At 43.0% G+C, this 26,533-nt stretch overlaps 1 protein-coding gene across 1 annotated transcript in view; it reads right to left on the reverse strand.

Moving 5' to 3' along the window:
• Positions 1 to 24,449, reverse strand: part of PPM1H (protein phosphatase, Mg2+/Mn2+ dependent 1H) — a 321,888-nt gene extending 297,439 nt beyond the window's left edge. Inside the window, exon 1 of the mRNA XM_056117678.1 lies at positions 24,175 to 24,449. Coding sequence (XP_055973653.1) covers positions 24,175 to 24,434 — 260 coding nt within the window. The 5' untranslated portion in view covers positions 24,435 to 24,449. The remainder of the gene's footprint in view (positions 1 to 24,174) is intronic.
• Positions 24,450 to 26,533: the final 2,084 nt, after the last annotated feature.

Here is a 26,533-nt window from a genome sequence, read left to right on the forward strand (position 1 = left end):
CAAGACTGATCCCTAAGTGTAGTAATCATTCAGATCAGGATTCAAGGGACCATAAAGGGTGCTGGGGATTTGAACACAGGTCAACCACATCCAAAGTGGACATCTGCACGCTGTACTGTCTTTGAAAAACTTTACATTTTTCAAAACCTTTCATAAGGCCCTATTCAGATATGTCATATTTTACAAACTACAATTTGGCTGTGCATGAGTCATGCCTCAAAAAAGGACCTCCCTGCATGGAAGCAACACGGCTGAATTATGGAGGAACCATCACCACCCCAACTTTACTTGCTTCACTGCAATGATTTCGAAGGATTCCTCCTGGACAAATATTTCAAACTGGGGATTTTCTGGATAGATACAACAACTGCACCACTACTCAAAAGAATTAAAAGGGGAACCCTGTGATTTGGTTCCCCTGAATCTAGGATGAACTATTTAAATTTTTTATGGTGTTTTTTCTAGGAGCAGTATTATAATCTGTATCTGGTGTTCACCTCCAGCTTGTGCAGGGTGGGAGAGGAAAGAGGGTCCTCCAGACAAAGGATCCCATTACACTATGTCATCCCTGGGTTACCATGCAGCTAGCTTTAGAAATCTGTATCAATGAATCAAATGTCATTAGATTTTTAGTTGCAACTTTTGCTCAAATACTTTTTTAATCAACAGATTCTTTAGATTACAAGGCCAAAAAATAGGTGTTCGGAGCATAGTACAGCAAGCAGGGAACGAGTCTTGTACTTTGTCAATCTGGGTTCAATCCCCAGTATCCCGTATGGTCCCCTGAGCCCACCAGATCCCGGAGCACAGAGCCAGGAGTAAGTACCACTGAGTGTGGCCTCCAAACAAATACAAAAATAGAGCAAATGGAAACAGCATTGATTTTTATGAATTTAAAGAATGTATCAAATGTGCTATTTAAAAAGTAGTAGAAATCAGTCAGTGTTTAGATTAATAAACAGTTACTTCCTTATCATCTTAAAGACCTAAAGAACTGAGTCAATGACCTAACTTTATATGTGTAAAATATGTATGCATATATTCATGTATGTATGTATGTATGTATATGCAAACTGAGGGTTAATTCCATAAAACAGGAAAGGAAAATGACAGATGAATATCTCTGATAAACATGCCTGCAAAATTCCTCTGTGGAAACCTTCCCCCAAATATGAGCAAATCAAACTCAGCACTACATCAAAAGGGATCATACATCATGATTCGCTGGAATTTATCCCAGAGATGGAAAGACAGCTCAACAACCAATCAATCAATCAATCAACCAATCAATCAACCAATCAATCAATCAAACAACAATCAATCAATCGATGTAATACTCTACATCAAAAAAGTGAACCAGCTTACTGAAGCCTTAACTGGTTAGGAGAAAAGTAGAAACTATCTTAGTACTAATCCTCACCCAGTACATGTTTCAATCTTTTAAAACATCCTGCCATATTCTTTAATTTTTTCATGCATTTATTATCCCTAAAGTATAAGCTTACTTCAAGTAAAGCCGCTAAATCTTTTGACCCTTGTGAAATACAGAGTAAATGCATAACAAGACAAAAATGAATAAATAAACCCAACTACCAAATAATCCCAGAATTATCATAAACCTACGTTGCTCAAAGATTGGTGCTTCCCTGGTATTGTTAGTTAATTCTCCCCAATTTTTATTTTTAATATGATTTATAGTTTTTAAATATTACAGTTTCAGTGATGTGGCAACAATAGCTAACATTAAGCCCCTCAGTTGAATCATGGTCCTACACACCCAACCATCCAGGATGGTTGAGAATACAAAGTTCTGTAAGAACAAAAGGAGTGTGGGAAAGTGTGCTCTTCATTCAGTTCGACCATTCACTGAGACTGCAAGAATCAATTCTAGAGGAATAGTGCAGTCGTCTGGAATGCCTGCCTTGCAAGGTCACAAGTTCACTTACCCAAAGCACGATTCCAGCAGTACTCCTATCCTTGTTGCCTCAAAGGAATTTCCAACTACACGCAGTCAGGTGTGTTGTGAGTATCACAAATGTATGCGAGCCCTCACAAGTACCACAACTAAAAAAATGTGCATGCACCAAGGCCAGAAACTGCAAGCCCTGGTGTGAGTGTGTGTGTGTGTGTATGTATGTGTGTGTGTGTGTGTGTGTGTGTGTGCACCACAGTGACCCCTCATGAGTTCTCCAGTCAAGTTTGTGCCGCTCAAAGAATGTGACTCCCAGGCCATAGAGGTAGTACAGAGGGACTGCACATGGCAGACCCAGGTTTGCTCCCAAGCATCCCATATGTTCTCCCAAACACAGCTAGGAGTAATTCCTGAGTTCAGAATCACCTGAGCATCACCAGGAGTGGCCTTAAAACAACACCCCCATGCCCCGACAAAGAATGTAACTCCCAACAAGTGAATTTGGTATAATTAGCACAATTAAAGAAATGTAATTCTGGGTGAGCACCCATGGTAGGGTGTGTAAGCACCACAGCCTAATGCATGGCCCCAAGTGAACTTCAAAAAACCAGATGTGTGAGCATTCCAGTCAGTGATCCCAAGAACCTACAGTCATCCCAAGACCTACAGTCATCCCAAGAACAACAATGACGAGATGAGGGAAGGAAGCAGGAAAGGGATTTTCCATCTTTCCTATCTTGAAGTGGTCTAAGTTCTCCCACGTGGAAAGAGCGGTTCAAAAAATAATGCTATGCTCTTTATGCACTAACAGCTCTCAAAAATACATTCTGAGAACCGAGAGCAGTCTCCTTTACCCTTTCAAAGGATATATGCTCAAAACTATTTCTATCACAAAGCCTTGATGACATTTTCTTTCTTTCACGCTTTCATGGGCATGCAGAGGAGTATATTCATAAGTCTGAGAATCTAACAGATTAACTGCAGAGGCAGAAAAGAAACCAGCCACATTTCTTGAGTCAGACAACAAAGAGATTTCTAAGAACATAAAGATAGCACTTTTCTTAGTAAATTGGTTTTTGTTGAGAAAATAGTTACTCTTCAATAAAATTTTTACATTAATGCTTAGATTTTATGAATCTGTTTTTATTTTGGGGCTGGAGTGATAGCACAGCGGGTAGGGCGTTTGCCTTGCATGCGGCTGACCCGGGTTTGATTCCTTCACCTCTCAGAGAGCCCGACAAGCTACTGAAAGTATCTCACCACCTGGCAAAGCCTGGCAAGCTACCTGTGACATATTTGTTATGCCAAAAACAGTAACAACAAGTCTCACAATTTGTTGTGAGACATTACTGGTACCCGCTCAAGCAAATCGATGAACAACAGGAGGACAGTGCTACAGTGCAGTTTACAATATATGAAGTTGGAGCGATAGCACAGCGGGTAGGGCATTTGCCTTGTACACAGCAGACCCAGATTTGATTCCTCCGCCCCTCTTGGAGAGCCCAGCAAACTATCGAGAGTCTCTTGCTCACACGGCGAAGCCTGGCACGATACCCGTGACGTATTCAATATGCCAAAAACAGTAACAAGTCTCACAATTTGTTGTGAGATGTTACTGGTGTCTGCTCGAGCAAATCGATGAACAACAGTATATATGCATACAGAGGAAAAATCAAACCATCTATAGGATAAGCTTGAGAAATAATACTAAAATAGGAATGGTTTCTTCCAGAGATTATTTCTGTAGTTCATTACTAAAACAGGAATAGAATTAATGGATTAAATTTCAACACAGAATTTATCATAGTTTGTTCATATCTACATATTTATGATAAGCTACTCACTTGAAATTAAAGAGAGAAATTATCTTAGGTGCTGAATTTTTGCACTGCATGCAAACTGTCAACATTAGTATGAATAATCTAATCTTTAGATATACTAAATCATATAATGTGCCTAACTTAATCCTATTTTAGCTTGTGCAAAGAAAAAGGATTTTAGAGCAAGAGATACAAAAGAAAAAAATAGAAAGGGAAGACAAAGAGGCAGAGAAAACAAACTGAATAGTTGAGAGGGCAGAAAAAAAAATGAAAATGTTTTGAAACTTCAATGGATTTCTGAACTGTGTCCCTTCTGACTCACTTTCCATTCCCAGACACTAATTCACAAAAAAACAAGGAATCTACTTTTTCAAACACAATCTTGCTTACCTCCAGTCCAGCACTGGAAAGCTGGATGTATTTCCCCATTTTCCCATGGGGAAGTCCAGGTGCAGAGAATATCATGCATGCCTCCAACAAACATTTATTGAGCAGCTGGATGTCTGAGATTTGTAGGTACTGCGATTACTATTGTATTCCCATGAGCTGAGCGCATAATTTGAAATCAGCTGGTAGATCAAAGGTGATCCTTCTTTCATATTAAAAGAACAATATTGATTATAACCCACTATTTCAGATCTAGATGACTTAGAGCATTAATGTATGAGACTATTAAGTATAGGAGGAATTTAAGTATAGATGAGATGTCAGTCTTCTTAAAATTTTTCATAAAAAGCTGAAACCATTGGGGGTGGAGCAATAGCACAGCGGGTAGGGCATTTGCCTTGCACGCAGCCGACCTAGGTTCAATTCCCAGCATCCCATATGGTCCCCCGAGCACCACCAGGAGTAATTCCTGAGTGCATGAACCAGGAGTAACTCCTGTGCATCACCGGGTGCGACCCCCCCCCCCAAAAAAAAAGCTGAAACCATAAAAACAAAAAGACATCACTAATTTTCTTTTTTTTTTTTCTTTTTGGGTCGGACTCGGCTATGCACAGGGTTTACTTCTGACTCTGCACTCAGGAATCACTCCTGGCGGTGCTCGGGGGACCATAGGGGATGTTGGGAATCAAACCTGGGTTGGCCGCATGCAAGGCAAACGCCCTACCCGCTGTGCTACTGCTCCAGCCCTCATACATCACTAATTATCTCAAATACATGAAAACCTTTAGCTCTAAGGAGAGGATCATAGAGTAGTTTTTCAGTGGTCCTTAAGGGAAATTTTTCTAAAATTCACTTTTAATCTCAGCAGCAGTGTGTGTGAAATGAACCTTACCCCCACCCAAAAACACTACAAATAAAAATAAAGTACATAATAAAAATTTTTAAATTTTCAATCTAAAATTAACCTTTTCTTCAATAATGCTATTAGAAATGTTGAAATAACTCAATATGAATATTCCTCCCCCAAGAATGCACTTTTCAAATTATGGTTTAATAAGGATTTATCTACAAAGATATACACCCCAGGACTGTTTAAAATAGTGAAAAGCGGGCTACCATGAAGGAATAAAATATGTTGAGCATAAATGAAAATACAAGGCAGTTATAAAAATTATCAAAAGTAATATTCCTTTATATGGAAAGATAAACACTCATTTGAAGTGAAAAAAACTACTAATCAGTTAAGTATAATTATTCTATTTTATAAATAAACATAGTTTACCCCAAATTACCAACTGAAGCTAATAATGAGTGACCGAATGCATGGATAATTTTCATGTTCTTTATAGTATTCTGGGGAACTTTTAAAAAGTGCTTGCCATGAATGTATCTCAATTTCGTAATAAGACAAGAAACTACATCGTTTAAAAAAAAAAGATTCTTTGTTCAGTCTAATCAATGCCTTCCTTCGTCTTCACAGGAGAGCTGACAACTAAAGATGTTTTTAAGTTCTTCTCACCCATAATCAGTTTGTCAGAAATTTTTACAAGATAAACTGTTACCCGAGGGTCAATCTTCTGCTAGAAAAGATAATACTCTCAGCACAAATTTAATTAAACTTTCAGCTAACAAGCATCAGCCTCCTTAAGCAACTTGCAGAACAAACCAGGAAAATAAAACTATTAAAAACCACTTTTCAACAAGAAAGAGAACAGGAGAGACTTGGCAGTAATGTGTTCAAGGAAGAGACGCATTTGAATCCTAAACAAGATGATCCTGACACTAATTTGGGAGCACCTCACTGAAATCCTGGTGGGATGAGTACAAAGCCAAACTATTGCAGTTTCATCTCGAGGTGCAGGCGTAAGGGTCTGAGAAAGTAGCAATATGAGATGTAAACAATATTGGAGTGAGGAGGCTAATGAAAAATTGACTGGGAGGTGGGTAAAAAAAGACTCGAACTCAAGCAAAGGTTGATCCTTTACTTATTGTGACTGTGATGGGAATCTAACCCAGGATTTGGAACAGAGAAAAGCCCTACAGCTGGGCCACATCCTCACCCCCAGAGGGTAATCTGCCAACACTCTTGCCCCCAAACTGTTATCAATTCAGTGTGCCCATCACTGGATCCACTTTTGGTGCAGATTAAGAAGACATGATATGTTTGGTCAAAAAGAAAAGAAGTCGTGGGGGTTGGAGTGATAGCACAGCGGGTAGGGCGTTTTCCTTGCACACAGCCGACCCGGGTTCAATTCCCAACATCTGATATGGTCCCCCGAGCACAGCCAGGAGTAATTCCTGAGTGCAGAGCCAGGAGTGACCCCCGAGCATTGCCAGTGTGACCCAAAAAGCTTAAAAGAAACAAAAAAGGTTTCTTTATTTTTTAAAGAGTGAAATTTAATATTTTCTGAATAGAGCTTTGCTGGGCAAAATCTTTCATTTTGCAAGGAATCCATTCAAAGGAAAAGAAAAGGGTGCAGGGTGGTGAGAAGGTGGGGACCAGGATATGAAGGAATGCATGGCCTGCCAGGGACCAGTCAAGCTCGAGTGTCTCAGAAGATGGTGGGGCAGCAGGGGGCAGCAGGCAAAGGGCCAATGCAACCTAGTGACCTCTGTCAACACTGACCTGGTGACCGGAAGCTTGGGAAGAGAGGGAAAGGCAGGGTTTTGAGCTCTGGACCTGCACATGGGGACAATGAACCACCCATTGCTGTTGTTCCCAGAGCCCTAGCAGCCGATGTCTCTCTTCCTCCCACAACCTGCAGCTGCACAGAATCCAACAGTTCAGCAAGGGGCACCTGCTTCTAAACAACAGGGCAGGTGGGCTCCTCCTGAACTGTCACAGAGAAGCAAGCAGGAGGCTGGTAATCTCTGAACCTATGCTAAATCCTATTATAGAGTAGATACTATCCTAACAGTCCGATAAAAATGCTGTTGCTTCCAATCCTACATTTGAGTTCATCCTCACAGGCTATTTACAGTTTTCCATCAGAGATCTGAATGCTGTTAGCACAGATTTTTATGGGAACTCTTTTGTGCATTCCTAGAACCCCAAAATAACCTATCAATTCATAGTAAATAAGAACATTCTAATTTTGTATAGAATTTGTATTTGCAACAAAATATTGTAGCTATTTCCTCTTGATATTTCTTCCTACACAGTAACACCATTTTAGTTCCTTTCCTTCATATACATCTCTCTAAGGACTATTTATATTCACTGTACCTTAAAATTGGCTTCCTACAGTACCTTTATTTTCTCTTTTAATTTTTGCCAGCTATGTCCTAAAACAATTTGTCAACATTCACTTTTTCCAGGAGGGATAGAATGACTATTAATATACCACTGCAAGCCAGTTATTCAATATGTCAGAGCATTTTTTAAAAAAAAATCAATTTATCTTCCTCCACCTCTATGAAAAAGGTCAGATGGTAAAGAGGCGCCATTTTGTTTTAATAATTCAATGTCTATTTGTCAACTGTGGAAGGACAGTATAGTACATACATGAATCGTGTGGGTTCCCTAACACAAGTCAGTCCTGAGTTGATGGGTACATCACCCAGTTATCATGGTCCCTAATGTCTCACTGCACTTCACCCGCACTGGACAAAGTGGTCACTATAAGAGCTGAGACAAGACTGAGTACAGCTAGTCTTGTTGGTACTCTAAGTTCATGAATGCAAAAAAACACTCATCAAAACTTGATTGTGCTAAAATAACAGGGACAACAAATCTACGAAGTCTTTTTTTTTGGGGGGGGGCACATCCAGAGGTGTTCAGGGATTATTCAAGGCTCTGTGCTCATGGATAATTCCTGGTCATGCTTGGAGGACTATATGGGGTACCAAGGATGAAACCCAAGTCAGCGCCACGCAAGCAAGCACCTTACTCTCTATACTAGTTCTCTGGGTGTTCCAAAACCATCTTTTACTTAACTTTAAAAAACCCATACAATTATTCTTAACCCAACTATAAAAATCTACAAAAGAAAATGCAAACATGTTTAACCATGGTTTTCTCTGATCATAAATCTTTTACTGATTTCCTTTGAATTTTACAAAATTCTCTTCTAATTTTTCAGACTGCTTTTTAAAATTAATCTTTATTTAGGGATTGCGATTGACAATAATGTTAACAACAGTTTGTCTTATATACTTTTTCAATACTATAACCACCACCAGAGTACTCATTTCCCCACCACCAAGTCTCCCAAGGCCCCTCCCATTCCACTCCACTCACTCTTCTGTAGGCTTAGTTCTGTGACCAACTTTCCAGTTCTGTTGCATTTAGTGATTTGTTATTCCTTTGCTTTCATACCTACACATGTGAGAGATCATCCTGTATCTAACCCGTTCCTTTTGACTCACTTCCCTCAGCATAATACACCAGTTCTGTCCACATAACAACAAATTGCATGATTTTCTCCTTCTTACAGCTGCATAGTATTTCTGTGTATGTGTGTGTGTGTGTGTGTGTGTGTGTGTGTGTGTGTGTGCGTGCCCCTCATAGCTTCTTGATCATTCATCTGTAGCTGGACATCTGGGTTCTTTCCATATCAGGGCTATTGTCCTAAGCACTGATGAACATAGACATGCAAATGTCCTTTTGAATTAATGTTTTTGTGTTTTGGAAACACGAATACAAAGATGCAAAGAAGAGATATGACAGGTTGTATGAGAGTTCTAGTCTTACTTTTTTAAAAAAAATCTCCATCCTGCTTGCCATTAAGGCTGAACCAGGAAACATTCTTACCAAGAGCTGATAAGGGGTGCTTTCTCACCACACCCCCACCAATACTGGCTGCTTCCAGACCTTTTAATATGGATCATTCTTACTGGTGTGAGAAGGTATTTCATTGTTATTTGAAAATGCATTTCCCTAATCATAAGTGATGATGAGCACTTTTCCATAAGACTCTTGGTCATCTGTATGTCTTCTTCAGGGAAATGTTTTTTCACCTCTGAATTTCTGGATGGGATTGCTGAATCCAAAATTATCTTTAAAAGGGTCTTTCCCATAACAACCAACTCAAGATTTGAGTTCCAGCCTTCAGCATATTTTCTAAGCATATTTTCTTCTTTTGAAATACCTTTGATAGTTAAATACACATTGATTTATTACCTTAAGAGGGAGGAAAAACCCACTATGCAAAAGGCACTGATTACTGACTGACTTTAAGATTTAAAGTAGTTCTAATATGTTAAAATATAAAGAAATGAAAGTCACTTGGTGCTAAGATGGCTTGTGTGTGTGTGTGTGTGTGTGTGTATGTAACTAACTTAGAGTACCTGTAACTGTTAAACTAAGGTAACACATGTATATTAAAATAAAATTAAGAAAATGTTATACTCAACTATTTTTAAAAGTAATTTTTTATACAAAAAAATACTATATGGCCTATCCTTATCCAAGTTAAAGTGACCTCGAAATCAAACCTTATTACTTTTCTTTCTAAAACAAAAAGTTTACTCTCTTCAGGGGCATTTTGTTTAGGGTGTGGGGATACAATATCTCTTCTCGATAAAGACTTCATATAATGAATGGTCAGGTCTGAGGATTCCACAGTGAATTATCAGAATTGTGAAACTACAAGATAAGTAACTTACATTCTTCTGAGACCTCACATTCCTCCTTTATAAAACATGGATGCAAGAGTGTTCCTACAAGAACACATGTTAAGGTCCTTACCCATCACAGCTACGCTACACACGTCTGAGTTGGAGCCATCATTATTTTCTCTCACAAATAAGACATCATACAGTCTACATAGGAAACAGACAAGCATTTAGATTTCCTACTCATTTGGAGAAAACTAAGTTAGAAATAGTCTAACAAAGAAAGCACAACGGATTCACATTCCAGAAGACCCAACTGATCCAACCACAAGAGAGAAAAAGAGTAAGCAAGCAGATGGTGTGATGTCTCTGCACCTCCTAAAGGACCATCCGTACTTCAAAAGAAAAGTTCAGCTCTACAATGGTGTCTTGAACTATCAAAGCACTTAGCACTTTTCAGCAACACACTTAGAAGTCTTCATGAAAGAGAGTTATCTGCAGGCCATGCTCGGCTGTATGGCTATCAATTGGAGAGTGCTGACTTGAGTTTTCAATAAATGCCCTAAGGATTTAATTAGAAGCACAGGATCAAACTTTCCCATCTGACCCCATGTAATGCTCTTAGTTATGCAAATGCTAAGTTACAGAAAGAGAGCAAAGTGAGCATGCATTTGCTGTCAAAGTTAAATCTGGATATCCCCCAATACACACCCCTGAAATGGGAACCCAATGGCTGGGCTGCTTTCTCAATGAAAAAATTAGGGCACTTAAACCTGATTTTAATTTGTTACGGGAAGGAAATCAGAGCATAAACCAAAATCACTGGACTAAGGAAAAAATTTTAAAATAACATAAAAGAGGGGGACGCTAGGCAGAGGTTTCAGCAAAAAGAGAACCCACTATGTATGCTTGAGACCCTGGGTTAGATTCCCTTACACCAAAAAACAAACAAAAAACCCACCAAAAAAATCAAAAACCCCAAAACCATAGACAGACACACACAAATTAAAGAATGAATTGGTAGCTGAACAGAGGAATGGATAAATGATGTACTAAATAGAAGACAATGATTATTATAAAATATAGATGGTGGATCTATGAGTACTAAGGGCATAGTGTTCTCCATGGCTGTGTTTAAAATATTTATAATAAAGTCTGGGGGGAGATTCAAAGTTGTAACCACAGTAAAGAGCTAGTAGAAATACAGACGGTCTCACTCACGTGTGGTATATAAAAAAACAAAGCTAAGGAACGCTGTCCAGTGAAAACAAACCCTTAGACTCTGACCACAGAGTAGGTTGCCATGATAAATTAGGGTGCTAAAGGGGCCAGTGGGCTGTGGAAGAGGGACAGGAAACTCTGGAATGGGCTGTGATGCAGTCACTGTCTCCACATCATCAAATTATTGTATCCTTTAGATATTTATTTTATCCAGTGCCTATGAATATGTTGTCACAATGTGTATATTTATAACTTTCAAGAAAGTAGGTCTGAATGGGAAAAATCTCACTCTAAAATGAATGACACTGATTTTTCACCTAATCCAAAGAACTCTGTGAGTTCTGTGAGAGCTGGAAAGACACGTAAAATCTCCGATGGCAGGTAGAAGACATGTTTTATTAGTCCACAACAAAGAGAAAAACAGGAGAAATAGCTTACATTCTTTTAAAAAAATACATTTTTAAGAACTTTTTCTGAGGTATACACATCTGTGCTTCCTGTATTGAATATTCTTTTTGGAGGACTTTTTTCTTTTTTTACTTTTTTGGGGAATCACACCCAGCAATGCACAGGGATTACTCCTGGCTCTGCACTCAGGAGTTACTCCTGGTGGTGTTCAGGGGAGCATATGGGATGCTGGGAATCAAACCCAGGTTGGCCACGTGCAAGGCAAATGCCCTACTCACTGTGCTATTGCTACAGCCCCAAGAATGGGGTTTTGAGGGCTACCCTGGCTGTATCCAGGAGCTATTTCTGGTTCTGTGTTCAGAGAGCACTGCTGGCAGTGTTGGAGAACTATGCAGTGCTAGGGATCAAACCAAAGTTGATTGTGTGAATGCCAAACATCTTAAACCTTATACTCTCTCCAGCCCCTCATTTTATGTATTATTTCACAAAATGTTGGTGATAATAGATTTGGCTTTATGACATTACTGAGCAAGATGAAAAGTTACCATTTCTATTCTGGCCTTCTCAACTATTTTTGGATGATAGAGGGTTATGAATAAAAATCCTGTGAACAACCAATCCAATCCTGTCATTTGATATGAAGAAACTAAGGCATTGGGGTATAACTGTAGCATTAGTTAGCTATACAACCCTGGACAGTTCAACTCAGTAGCTTAAAAGTTGATGCACACAACAGGTTAGATGCCCATTCAAGAAACAAATCCCTCACTACAAATACTGGTACAAATACAAATACAAATACAAATACAAATACAAATACAAGGGCTAGAGCAACAGCACAGTGGGTAGGGTGTTTGCCTTGTACATGGCCGACCTGGGTGGATTCCCAGCCTCTCATATGGTCCCCCAAGCACCACCAGGAGTCATTCCTGTGTGCATGAGCCAGGCATAACTCCTGTGCATCACCGGGTGTGACCCAAAAAGCAAAAAAATAAACCAAATACTGGTGCAAAGGCTGCTCACCAAGAATCAAAGGTTGACTTTTAAGTTCTGCAATTGGTCTTCTTTACATAATCAGTCTCACACTCAGCATTTAGAATGAGTTTCTTATAGAAAGCTGTTTCTAAATTTGGCATTAGTCCTTTAACCATACTTTAACAAATATAGTTGAACAGGGTATTGCACAAGGCATAAGGGGATGCAAATTTTCCACTTCAAGAAAATCATCCCCTATTTTTTTCTAAGTTTTTTTTAAACACATATGGCCCACATGGAATTTGATGCAGCATATTCTGAAAGAGAATTTTTTCTTTGTAGAGTTCTAATACTCAAGGAGATCCAAGAGGGCATCTGACAATAAAACAGAGAGCAGCTACAAAACTTCGCGACAGTGGGAGGGGCCTTGAAATGGCTCAGTGAGTCGGACCCCTTCCTTGCAGACAGGAGTTCCAACCTCAGCAGTTCCCCCTCAGGAAGCTCTGCTAGGTGATCACTAGGGCCACAATCAAATGAGTAACCCTCACAAGCACTGAAATGAAAAAGTATGTCAGATTGCAGTCAAGTGTGCGTGACACCTAATCACTGCAACAACAATAGGAAGAGTAGGAGGGAAGGAACTTTATTACTTCGAGGGGTCTGAGAAATGCCCTCAGTGAATCAACATGTAACTGCAAAATAACGTAAGTAGATGAGTCCTAAATAAGAACAACGTACAATGGAGAAAATAAGTGTATCTCAGAGGTATATGAAGGAGACTATAGAAGTTATCCTGTTTTATAAACTAGAACAGATACTCGTTTCATCACATTTACCTCATTACCTTAGGCTGGAGGGATAGCACAGTGGTAGGGCGTTTGCCTTGCACGCAGCCAACATGGTCGACCTGAGTTCAATTCCTCTGCCCCTCTCAGAGAGCCCGGCAAGCTACCAAGAGTATCTTGCCCACACGGCAGAGCCTGGCAAGACACCCGTGATATATTTGATATGCCAAACACAGTAACAACAAAGTCTCCAATGGAGACGTTACTGGGCCCGCTCGAGCAAATCGATGAACAACGGGAGGGCCTTTACCTTTTACCTTTTATCTAGCAAATGAAATACAGAAAGCAAAATAAAATAAGTTCAGTGTAAGTTTGTTGAGATAAACTTGCAAACCACTTTAATTCCAAAGCTGACTAGACTCTTCTTTATCCCCTGGAGGGCAACTTTAGAAAAGTAGTGAAAAGAATTCAAGACATAGTACATAGTACAGAGGGTATGGTGCCACTATTTATTCTGCCAAATCAGGATTGATCCCCAGCACCACATATGGCCCGCTGAGCACTGCCAGGAGTAATCCCTGAGAGCAGAGTCAGGAAAAAGCCTTAAGCACTACTAGGTGTAGACAACCCCATTCTCCCACCTACCCCACCCATGCACATACACAGAAATAAAGAGAATTCAAGAAGAGGCCTATGCTACAGGAGATTTGATTCTAACATGGACCCAAGAGAGGCATGTAAAAGTCCCCCAAAGAACTCTGTAAGACTACAAAGATGAAGGGGCAGGGGAAGTTATCAATAATAAGATCTTCCAAGGGCATACTGTTTAGTAGTAATATACTTGTGAATGCTATAAGTATGCTATTTCCTTCTTCCATTTTCAAATACATATCAGAATTAAATAGGTACTGAAATATTTATTGATTAAGTGAGTATTCTGTAATTAGAATCCCCATCCAACTACATCTCTCCTTATGGAGTTCTGTAAGACAAATATTTTATCTTCATTATAACCCCTCCATATCTCTAATTTCTCTCCCTCATGGCCTTAAAATGAGCTCAGAGGAGTTTCTATGACTTGACAAACTAAGAACATTAAGCAACTAAAAGAATTTGGATGGTTATTGCAATTTTTTTAAAGCATGGAACAAAGAGAAGCAAAAGTGATTTAATTTGACCATCTAAATATCAAAATTTTTATTCCAAATGAAGCGGAAAAGTTTTTTTTAAAAAAAAAAACACACATAAAAATATATTGCAATAAAATAAGCAAGGCATTAATAACCTCACAGTGCTTAAAGAGTTCTTATAAATAGTCTGGCATCCCAGTAAAAAACAGAGGACATAAGCAGGAAAATCATTAAAAAATTCAGGTATTCATCTAAGTATCAGATTGTTTGTAATTATCTCCAGCCTCTTCAAATACAAATTACAATGAAATATCTTTTGTTAGATCAAAGGCAAATTAAGTGTTTAACACTAACATAGATTATACTTGCATACTGCTGCCTGAAGTGTGACTTAGCACAACTAATAATAGTATGTATCACAACTGTCAACATAAGAGTCCTCTATCCGAGCTATGTATGACTATAAATACATTCTAAAAAATAAATGAAAAAGTTGAGTAAGATATATAGAGCTGTTTGGGGCCAGAGCCATAGTGCTGCTGGTAGGATCCTTGCCTTGCATGCAGCCAATCCCAATTCAATTTCTGAACCACACATAGTCCCACGTGTCCTGCCAGGAATAAGTGCTAAGTACCCTGTGGGGTGTGTCCCCAAAACAAAACAAAGATCTATAAGGCTGTTCACCAAAAGTTTATATCTACATTTCCAATGGGAATTAACGATAGATAGACCCTCCAAATGGACTGCGGATGCTTTACTTTTTACTCCACTCCTCCCCTCCCCATTTTCTTTCCAACACTGTTATTTACAATAGTGTAAAGGTAGAGTTTCATGCAGACAACGTTGGAACAACACACCCTGCAACAGAGTGTCCACTTCCCTCTACCACTAAGGGCCTGTTTTGCCCCATCTCCACTCCTTCACCCCCATCCTTAGCTCAGGTCTATCAAGTTCTCAGGTTCTCTTGCCTTCGACCTTTCATTATTCCCATACTTCTGATTTTGCTATTCCCATATACCTACTTATATGGGAATATTTTTGTTATTCTCATATAATTTTCTTATATCCTGCATATCAGAGAGGTTACTCAGTATCTCTCCTTCTAACTCCACGCAGCATGATAGTAGATCCATTTGTGTTGTGGCAAATTTCATGAAATTTTGACCAGAAGAGGAGGCCCTCTTATATTCTTAAAAATGTGACTGATTCTATTTTATGTGAAAGAAAATATATAAAAAGTCTGGACCATCGAATTCAAATGATTAAAATATTACCAGTAGTTAATGGATTTGCAATGCTCACTTTGTCCTTTATATTGTACACTATTCCATATTATCTGAATTTCTGTATAATTAGTATTTCACAATTTTTTTTTCATTAGAGACAATGTAATGGAGGAGGAAAGATGTGTAAACCTTTTCTGAGAGAGTGAGGCAACATTTACAAAACAGTTTCAAACTATTGGAGATGGGAATCAGGGAGATCTGAGATCTCGATACCGAATTAAGCTTTAAACTTTGAACAAATTGCTTATTTATGCAACATTCTTCTTATTAGAACCTTTCATGTAAAATGAATGCTTCTACAAATGACTGACTGCTGCATTTAAGAATTTTTAATGTACTTTAAGTATAAATGATAATGGAATATGATATATCAGAAATGGGTTAGACAAAGCAAATTCTGACAGAAGGAAGGAAGACCAAAACTACACAAAATCCTCCTTAGCTCTTTACCTTAATATTTCCTACACAGTTTGTACCACATCATGATGTTTTGGTTAGTGATAAACCACATGTATGCAGGCATATAGTAGGATATACTATCCCATTTCTTAATTTATAATCTTAGCACAGAAACTAAATCTCTAACAATGACGTACTTCAGAGCAATCTGATTTTATTTGTACCATAATCTAAGGACAATGTTTTCACAATGTGATCAGTATACAATAGTCACAAAGGTCAGAGATAATACATGCAAATTAGAAGTAAGGCAAGCTTACATGAGCTCCCTGCTCCCCAGTTGTTAACAATGGCACACCCCCTTCGTGATCAGATTTCCTAGAGCCCTCTTTATAATGAGGCCTCAACACTGGGCCCCTCTGGAGTTCCCCTGGCAGTCTTGTTAAGGATCCTGCTAGGTCAGTTTATCCAGAATTTCTCACCCTTGATTAATAACCATCCCTGATATCTGATCAAGTTCCTCACACCCCACCTTTTAGATACAAGTCTACCATCAGCAGCAATCTCTTCTACCCTTAACGCATCCTTTGATAATTTTCAGTCCTTTAACTTCCCACTCTGCGCCAAGTTAGTTGTAAAGTTTCAGCTCAGTATCTTGGCCGCCTATGGAGTTGAGTCTAAGCTCTCTGGCCCTTATTGCAATAGTCTTTATTCAACAACAACAACAACAAAAAATGGCCGTTATTGAACAAAAAAAAAGTTTTTTTTTTTACACCATAACAAGTGGCAGTCTCCTTGAGAAAACTTCTGGTTTTCAACACCAGCTATGTATAATGGTCTTGGGAGCTTTAAGGTACAGCGAGTTGGGCGAATCATCATAAGGCAGGTAGGAAAGACCAACTCACTTCCCGACTGTGACTAAAAGGCTCCAAATGCTGAAAGATTAAAAATTTCCAGATGCATGAAAACATTAAAATTAAAACAAGACTTGATTTCTTTTTTACATTAGTCCATAATTTATTTTAATTTAATTTCAGAGTATACCATACATTTTTCTTGGGGACGATGACTATGGCTTACTTTATGGATCCACAAGTGACCAATTTTACTGACTGAATGCCAGAAATAAAGAAATGCCAGAAATAAAGGAAGTAGATAAATAATGTTTATTTCCTGAAATAGGATGGCATAACTTCGAGAAAAAAAACTGTGTGCCAAAGCAATGGCCACAGGAGACCCAGCTGCATGGGGTGGAGGAGCAGCACCAGAGAGCACTGAATGTGCCCCCCACCCCAATTATCGACGCTCTATTCAAACTAGGAAAATTAGAACAAACCGTAAGGGCAATCGATTTTCATTTCTGCCAAACATCAAGAATTAACATATACATTCCTTTAAAAATCTTAAACAAAAATGATTATCAGAAAAGTCATTCTAGCAGGTAGTCAGTTTGAGGCTATCAATTGGTCACTGGAGCCAGGATCAGGAAGCGCTGCATGGAGGCCTGTATTGTAGATAAAGACATCTAAACAGGGTAAACACAAAGGCTGGGAACAGTTCAATCACACGGAAGCATCCCTAATCCCTTAAGGAAGCAGATCCACTTTTTTGTTTTTCCATCAAAAATCTTATTCCCGATGCAGGGGACAGGTTCCTTCCATCCTGAAAATGAAGGACTTCCTGCCCGGAAGAGCTCAAGGGAAGAGTGTGTCTTCTCCAGGGAAAGAAGGAGGAGGGCAGGAGCTAGGGACAGATAGGGCAGGCAAAGAAGTTTCTCAGTCTAACCTCCCCTTTTCAACAAAGGACAGTTGCCTCCCACCATTATTTCTTTCATCTCTTCATCTGTCTTTTAAAAATCCTTCACTATTAAAACAGCATCTTGAATATGAAAGGGACGTGAGGCTAGAGAGCACTGATGCAGAGAATCCCCACTGTCTCTGCTGCAGGGCCTTCCTTGCTGCATCTTGTAGCACCTGTGTCACCCTCAACTGCTAGCAACTGCATATACCAGACCACCAAGGCCCAGAGGAAGCCATTCTTCACCGATGGGCTATTTCTCAGGGTCTATAACACTGATGTCAGTTTGATGCTGAGGTACTGAGACACAGAATGGAGACTTCCACAGATGCTCAGGTCATTCCTGAGCTCCACCACATCCTTGCCCACAATGGACTTGAAAGGGAATTGAAGGCATGTTGCCTGGTGCTGTGGAGTGCTGACCAGAACTGAAAGAGGGTTAGTGAAAATACATGCAAATTATTATTTGCTGGGGGCTGGGGGCCACAGGCCAGAGAGCAGGAGGGTACCGGGGCATGAGCCCGTGCAGCAGGCAAGGCTGGGCCACACAGTCACAGCGGGAGACCTGCGTAAAGCAGAGTGCAGAACCACTTTCAGAAACTCCACTCCAGAGGACACGGTTTCATTATAAAGTCAAATCTGACGCGAGAAGAGGCTGGCCAGTGGCTTTAAAGTAAGATTTTCCCAACGTCTGCAGGTTACCTGAGAGGTAGGTAAAAGCCTAAACTAGTTTGGATTTTGCACTCATTCATATTAAACACTAATGAGAACACTGTCAAATGAAATTTCCAACTATTTATTTCTGTTCTTATATAATGAGAAGTAGAGAACCACAAGTTCTTTGCTCGTAAAAGTCAAACAGGAAGTTCCCAGACAGGCATTACATGGGGTCTGTTACACAGGAAGCCAGGATCGGTTACATGGGAAAAGAAGGCTTGGAACAGAGATTAAAGGGTTGTGCACAGGCTTTGCATTCAGGAGCCCTGGGTTCAGTCCACTGCATGGCACTGCACGGTCCCCAAACAGAGCTGCAATCAGCCTCCCCTATCCCCAAGTAATCTACCAGGAGTAAAGTTCCCTAGTGTGAGCCTGCTCCTGCCCACTCCCCAGGGTGAAAAAAAGGGGAAAAGATGAGAAAAATGATGAGTCTCTGAAGCATAAAGACCACTTGGGAGGTATTTAAACTCAGAGAGAGAAAGGAAGTCTTTGTGTTAGGCTCTTGTGTCTCCTGGCATATCTCAGAGCAGATCTAACAGGCTATGTAGTGATTTCAAAACCAACCTTCAAAGGGGGGAAAAAAAAACCTAACACATGTTTTGGGGAAAGATTTCAGTTCTGTGGATACAATTTGTAACTGGGATGTTTCAGAGCTTTATATGCTAGCAAATAATCAAGTGGCTAACCTTTTATGCTTTTTGAAAGGCAGAAAATGCTACACAGCACAAGGCAAATAAATAGCGAGTGAATTAATAAGTGAGAGCCTTCAACTTCTGCATCACCACGTCTCACAGAGAATGCCAAAATTAATTCTCAAACTTCATACCTACTTTATATCGCTTCTTCAATAGCATAATATGATCAAAATAGGCCACTTCTAAAAACGTCTACCATGTATTAGGGTCTGCAGGGGGTAGAGAGAAGAGAGAAGGTAAGGTGCTTGCCTTGCATGCTACCAACCTGGGTTCGACCCTGAACAACAAATACAGTTGGTCCCCTGAGCATGACCAGGAATTAGTCCTGAGCATGTAGCCAGGAATAGGCCTTGAGCACCACCAAGCGTGCCCCTCCCGCGCCCTGCCCCCCATTAAAGGATCATCAATACTGGACTCAATCCTTCTCTATTTTCTCAATCATCAAGTGTAGGATAACACTGTTTTGTCCTTCCTGCATAGCCTCAGGTAGTTTAGGTTTATTGGCTTGCTCCAATTACAGTGCTCCCATTCCTCTGTGTTTATTTGTAACTTTCTTTGTGCTCTGTTGACTTGTAAATATTGTCTTTCTCTTCTCCCTAAGTCCTTTGCACAGTTTATTCAGAGCAATGTCTTTTTCGTATGGACACAAGAAGACACGCTTTTGTAATGTGACCCTCAGTAACATTTCCCTCCTGAGCATCTGTTCTCTCACCTAAGCCTCAGCTGCGTTTAGTTCCTAGCGCCCCCAAAAGCAGGGTCCCAAGGAGGGACTGGATGGAACCAGGGCAAACGGTAAGCTATGTGCTACCCTGACCTCAAGATGGGCCTGGCCAAAGCAACTATAATGAGTTAAGAGCTTGGGCATGGACAAATACTGTCATGATCCAAAGGTAATAACTAAATTTGGACCCTACTAGGGTTAGTAATGATTAATCTGGCCTGAGTGCTGTAGTCTGAGTCTGTGGCAAGATGTTCCCAGGAAAGCTGCCCTACAAGCCTCAATGTGATCTCTTACTGTGTCCATACAAAAATAGCTACTATTGATATGTTGATAGTTATTGGACTAAGAAAAGGAGAAAAACACCTTAGGAGGTATTTTGCCCTTGGGCAGTCAGGGAGGGCTTTCGAACACCTATTAGGTGGGCCCTCAGGAAGGGCTTTCTTTTTTTTTTTATTAGTGAGACACCATGAGGTACAGTTGTAGACTTACAAATTTTGTGCTTGGGTTTCAATTATACAATGATCAAATGATCCCTCCACCAGTGCCCATTTCCCACCACGAGGGATCCCAGTATCCCTCCCACCTCCCATCCCCCCCCATTCCACCCTGCCTCTGTGGCAGGGCATTCCCTTTTGTTCTCTCTCTCCTTTGGGGTATTGTGGTTTGCAAAAGAGGCATTGAGTGGCAATCATGTTTGGTCTATAGTCTACTTTCAGCATGCTTCTCCCATCCTGGAAGGATCCTCCCAACACCCTTTATTTGGTTCTCCCTTCTCTACCTGAGCTGCCTTTTCCCCTAGCATGTGTGGCTGGCCTCCATGCCATGGAGCAAAATTCCTGGTACTAATGGCCATTCTTGGGTATTAGTCTCCTATTTTGTTACTTTATGAAGAAGGGCTTTCTTATGTTGATTTTGCCACACAACTGGGGGCAGTGTCAGCTCAGAGTGCAGGGAGTTGGAGAGGCTAGAGAGCTGGAGGAAGAGAAAGCAGGGCAGCATGATGGACCGCGGAGAGGCTAGCAAGGGGGAAAGAGAGAGAATGTAGAAGAAGAATACAGGAGCAAGCACGTGGAGAGAGAGAGCCCAGGCTGCGAGATGGAGCTGAGAGTTGAGCCGGATAGACAGAAGGAGACAGGAATGAGAGGCAGTGTGAGACCAGAATGGGAGGCTCAGAGAGACTGGGACAGGCGCGTGGTGAGAATGGAATAAATGGCAACTGATCAATCAACTGGGTTGGCCCTCATTTCGCCCACCTCTGCCCCATGGCAGGCCGCCCTGGCTGGGTGAGCAGCCCGAGGCACCCCGAACGCAGGCAGCTAAGAGCCGTTGGGGCCTCCCCCTGGCCGCCCTCAAAGATTTTTAACAATCAAGTAATGCCATTTCTTTCTCAAGAAAACTTATAAAGAGGCCCACTTTCCAGAAAAGTAAGCAAACCACTTTTAATTCAGGCCTCAACTTGCTAGCATCCCTCTCATCGCCACTCTTTGAGCAATCTTCTTAACTGCTCTATCCCCACCTCAAACAGGAGAAAACTTCCTCCCAGGAGATCCCCAGTAGCAAAGGGAAGAGGCACTGGGAGTAGTCTCTATTCATAGACACAGTTCCTACTTGTCCTTCTCTGCCCTTCCCTATTTCAGCCATTTTAATCATTCAGGATGTATTTTTGCAGGAAGATAAACTACAGTTAAGATTTGAGGAAGCAGACAACATCTGACAGAAGGGAAATGCAAGAAATCAGTGGTTAATCCTGGGTACGAATGGATACTCCATAATTTAATACACTGTTTGGTATTGTGGACTCAAACTGACTGGGTTCAAGCACAGACTCTACTGAACTGGTAAGACCCTAGACAAATTGCTGAGCCAATCTTTATTTATAAAATGCAAATACTAGTGCCTACCTGTGGTTGACAGGAGAATCAGATGAGATGATACAATACAAACTTGGGAAACCTAAAGAACTAAGTACAGGGGGTCGGAGCGATAGTACAGTGGGTAGGGGCCTTGCACGTGGCCAACTCAGGTTCGATCCCTGACATCCCATATGGTCCCCCAGCACCGCCAGGAGCAATTCCAAGTGTAGAGCCAGGAGTAACCCCTGAGCATCGCCGAATTGACCCAAAAAGAAAAAAAAAGAATTAAGTAAAGCACTATATAGTTATTGCCAGCACTATGTATATATTTTTAAAGAATAAATTTGTCCTATATCTACTGAATTGGAATGAAGATCACGACACGGAGTTTTGTGAAACTGCTACCAAATAACATGAGACTATTTTGTCCAAAAAAGAGAAAAGTACATGATGCAAATCTAGAAAAGCACTCAACAACACAATATAACACAGCTCACAAGTGCTACCTTGAATTTACAAACAGGAGCCATTTTTGACAATTTATCTTAAAATGTACATGTTTCATCCTGGCTTTTTCAACCTTCAAATGGAACATTTCTTGGTCTAAGAAAATATCAGCTTCTCAGAGACAAGAAAAAGGAGTACTCTGAAGGGTAGTGGGAGGGGGCTAGGTTTTAGTCTCCCACGTGCCTCCTGTCAGGTTCCCTTAGGTCCTTTAATGTGGCAGTTACAGGCAAGGGGCAAGGGTCTCTCCTGCTCTTTCCTTTTCCTTCCTGCTTTCCTGGGAGGATTCCTTTTGTGTTGAAGTAGCCTCTTCTTTTCATGTGTTAACATCTCCCTGTTAACCTGTTAACTGCCATCCACACCACTTGCCACTTGGTGTCTTGGGCCCCCAGGCAGGCCTACTGGGGAGAACGGGGAAGCTCTACCATTCAGGTCTTTGGCAGACATTACAGCCTCTCCTACACAGCTGTAGGATGGACGGTGTGATGTTGTTTTTTAGTCTTGCAAAGGCGCAGGTGTGCTTTGAAGTTGTGTGTGTGTGTGTGTGTGTGTGTGTGTGTGAATACAGTCAAGACACAGTGCTTGTGCGTTTTAGCAGGCACTTCCTCCTTTAGATCTTCCCCAGTGCTTTGGTTTTCTCCTGTAAATTACACAGATATTCGTACACACAACCTCCCCTCCCCTTCCCCTCACCTCACTCCCCATCCCTTTTCCTCCCATTCCCTGCCGCAGTCTTCTTTTACTTTCTGAGCTCCCATCATTCTCACTTCTGCACCTTTTTCATATTCCAGGAGTCTGTCCCACTCACACTCATTTCTCACATCGGCCTGTGAAGAAACAAGTTCCAGGAAGAAAAAAGAAGACTGGGAGAATTCGAGAGCCCAGGAAGAGTGTCCTCTAAGTCCTCACCCGCACCGGAATGGCGCAGCATCGCAACCACGCCTCGTGCGGGTATTCGGGCCACCAAACAGGGTCAGTCTCAAAGCGCCCAAGCGTCGGGAGCACCGATTGGTCCTCGGACAAACCAACCGGCCACGGAGGCGGGGAGGGGCCGGACAAGATTATAAAACGGTACTAGGGTTTTGCGTGCACTTGTGCATCCACTGGGTCATTCATTATTAACCCTGGGGCTTTGGCCTCCTAAATTCCAATTCTAGAGTTTCCCAGTTTTACAGTCCCCCTTCAATAGTGTGAAAAAAAAAATCTTATGGTCTGTAACAGTCAATAGAGTGAGTGGGGAGATAGGGAGCATTACCCATTAAAAGCCTCCTTTCCAGCACTACTAGGCAGGTAACCCAAACGTTTCTACAAAATGTAGTACTAACGCTCCCTGCATCGCCAAAGCGGATTACCAAAATGTGATTGCACACTGGAGTAAGTTTCCTCTCTCCGGGAAGGACGCACGCACTTTCACCCCCTGCTAATGGAGAAGTGATTGAGCTCTCCGGCCGAGGTCTGGGAAATCTAAGACCTTGTGAAAGAAGCGAAAACGCTCGCGAACCCTGCAGCGTCCCCGGGGCCCGAGCACCCGGCCCGCAGGCAGGTGATGCGCCAGCTCCCCGGGGCTCCGTCCCTCAAACTTCACGGGGAGACACAAAGATGGGACGGGGGAACAGAGACCCTGGATTCTCCTGCCGTGTTTCCAACTTGCGCAGGACTGTTGGGATCGCAGCACCCCGGGTTCACCGGCCCGTGCCACCTTCGCTTTCCCACGCTCCAGGGCGGCCACCCAGCCACCACCACCCCTCTCCGACCCCCTAACTGGTACTGCAGGCGCCGCGTTCTTGGAGGCGGGGGGAAGTGGGGCGGGGGAGGAGGAGGTTGAAGAGGGAAATGGCCAGTGTTAAGTACAGAGGTCCCCGCCGAGGCCTGGGCGCCGGTGGCCGGCGGACAGCCCTGGGGCCGCGGACCGCCCCTCACCCCCCGAGAGCCCAGCAGGGGGGCTGGCACCGTGCGGGGAAGGGCCGCGAGCGGAGCCGGGGCGCCGCGCGGGGGTCGCCGCACTCACTCCGCGTATCCAGTGGCCCAGGGCAGCCTCCGGGTCTCCTTGAGGATGAGGATGGGCCGGGCGATGTGGTCGGCGCTGCACTCCACCTCGTCCTGAGACAGCCCCAGGAACTCGGGCCGCCCGTAGGGAAAGCGCAGGGGCAGGTCCGAGCCGCCGCCGCCGCAGCTGCCGCCGCCGCCGCCGCCGTGCTCGGAGCCTGCGCTGCCAGCCATGATGCCGCCCATGAAATTGGCCACGGCAGATTTCACTCGAGTGAGCATATTACCCCGGCGCCCGGCCGCGGCGGCAGCAGCAGCGGCAGCAGCGGTGGGAGCGGGCGGCGGGCGGCGGGGGCGGCGGCCGAGCGCGGCGCAGCTCCGGGCATGCAGGCTGCGGCGGGCGCCGAGCGCTCCCGGGCCGCTGGGGCGTGCCGCGCGCCTCCCGGAGCCTCTAGAGCTGCAGGGGGCCGAGCCCAGGCCTCCAGCGCTGCCCGCCGCCGCCCCCCGCTACACTTCCGCCCCCGAGCGGCATGGAGCGGGCTGGCCCGGCCCGGGGACGCCGCCGCCGCCGCCGGTCCCTTCCCCGCCCGCGGCGCTCGACTCCTGCCTGAGCGGAACTGAGCCCACCCGCGAGCCCGCGGAGCCGGCGCGGCTGCTGCCACGGCTACCGCCGCCGTCGAGTCATGTGATAACCCGGCTGCCGGGGCTCGGCTCGGCCCCTCCCCTGCCGCGCGGTGCCCGGGGTGCGCGCTCGGACCTTGACCTCGGGCGGGAGCGGGAGCGCGCGCGCGCGTGGATACCCGGCGGCTGCCGGGAACCCCCGGGAGGGGCGGCCCTGAGGCTGGGGAGGCCGCACAGGTGTTCGGGGACGTCACGTGGAGCCGGGCCGCCGGGAGAAGCCCGTGTAGGAATCCGCTCCCGGGGAAAAGCTTGCCGAATCCCGGAGAAAGGCAACTTCGGGGCTGCGGGCGAAAGGTGGGGAGACAGGTGGAAAGCCTGGTGGAGCGGCTGCCGTGTCTGGCGGTGTCGGGAACGAGCACTGTCCGGCGTGAGATACTTTTTTTTAGCTTTAGGCGACAGCCGGGAATGGTTGCTCGAGGATCCGACCAAGTTTTAAGTATTTCGGGGATCACTTCTCTTTTCCTCTAGACGGCAGCAAGGCAACGTTATCAGCTCGGAAAATCTCCCTTCAAGCCCAGGATAAACTGGATGGTGAAGTAACCCGAGATCAAAAGCAAGAACTGTTTGACCTCGGACTTAAAAGCAAAAGTGCTCCCCCAGGCCCCCCCCACCCCCCATGCTGACCCTTTTAGCTATTTAGGACTCTTCATGCAGCATTTTCATTTTCTTCAGTCAAAGGCATGTTACAGAATTATCTAAGGGCGCATAAAGCTAAGGAAATTTACATTGATTTTAGCGACTCAACTGCTAACGTAAAAGAAAATGATACAAAAAGTTTTGGTGGTCGTGTGTTAAAACAAAAATGACTGGCGAGGAAAAAAACTATGATTGGTTTCATGGGAGGTGATACTTGTTAAATCTTAGGTTAAGGAAAAAAGATTTTGCAAGAGAGCGGTATCCTGTTCATGTTTACTTAATCCGCATCCTGTTCCTATGTTTGCCTTCCATTTAATTTGCTACTTGTGAAGTTATGCACTGGGCAGACTCATTTGGAATTCGAGAGGGAATAAGGCCCTCATTCTTCTCAGTAGATGAAGAGAGGAAAATAATTCTGTAGCAGGAACTGGAGAACTGGGTAAACTGTCACGTATCCCTAGTCTTTGGATGACGGGTGGGATGGGGTGGGCACAACCCGTGGTGCTCAGGTCTTACTCCTGGAGGGCTCCAGTGACCGTGTGTGATAACCGGAATCCAACCTGGGTTGACTGATTGCAAGGGTAGCACCCTAACCGCTGAACTGGTCCCTCTACTTTTGTCTTAAACTCTTGGGCCACACCAGGAGGTGCTCAGGGCTTACTCTTCTGCGCTCAGGGATCACACCTCACGGGGTTAAGGGAACAGTGTGGAGTGCTGGGGAATGAACCTAGGTCAGGTGCAATACAAGGAAAGAGCCCTACTCATTATTCTATTGTTCTGACCCTGCCTCTCTACTGTTTTTTAAAAGGCATTTCCCCCCACCCTATTTATGCCTATGGGTACTCCATGCGTACTATATGCTTACCTGCTTTATGTAGGACAATATTCAACCTTTCAATGAAATACTACCACATAAAAGACAACAAACAATAGTCTTTCAATGAAATGGTATTCCTGACAAAGAAATCTTTTATTGCTTTTCACAGAACAGAAATGATAATTTTATTTTGCCTCCCCTATTAAAAAATGGTAGCATTCTAAATCGTGTAAAATCTAAATGACTA

Source organism: Sorex fumeus, unplaced genomic scaffold (assembly GCF_029834395.1).
Source record: "Sorex fumeus unplaced genomic scaffold, SorFum_2.1 ptg000035l, whole genome shotgun sequence".
Lineage (NCBI taxonomy): Eukaryota > Metazoa > Chordata > Mammalia > Eulipotyphla > Soricidae > Sorex > Sorex fumeus.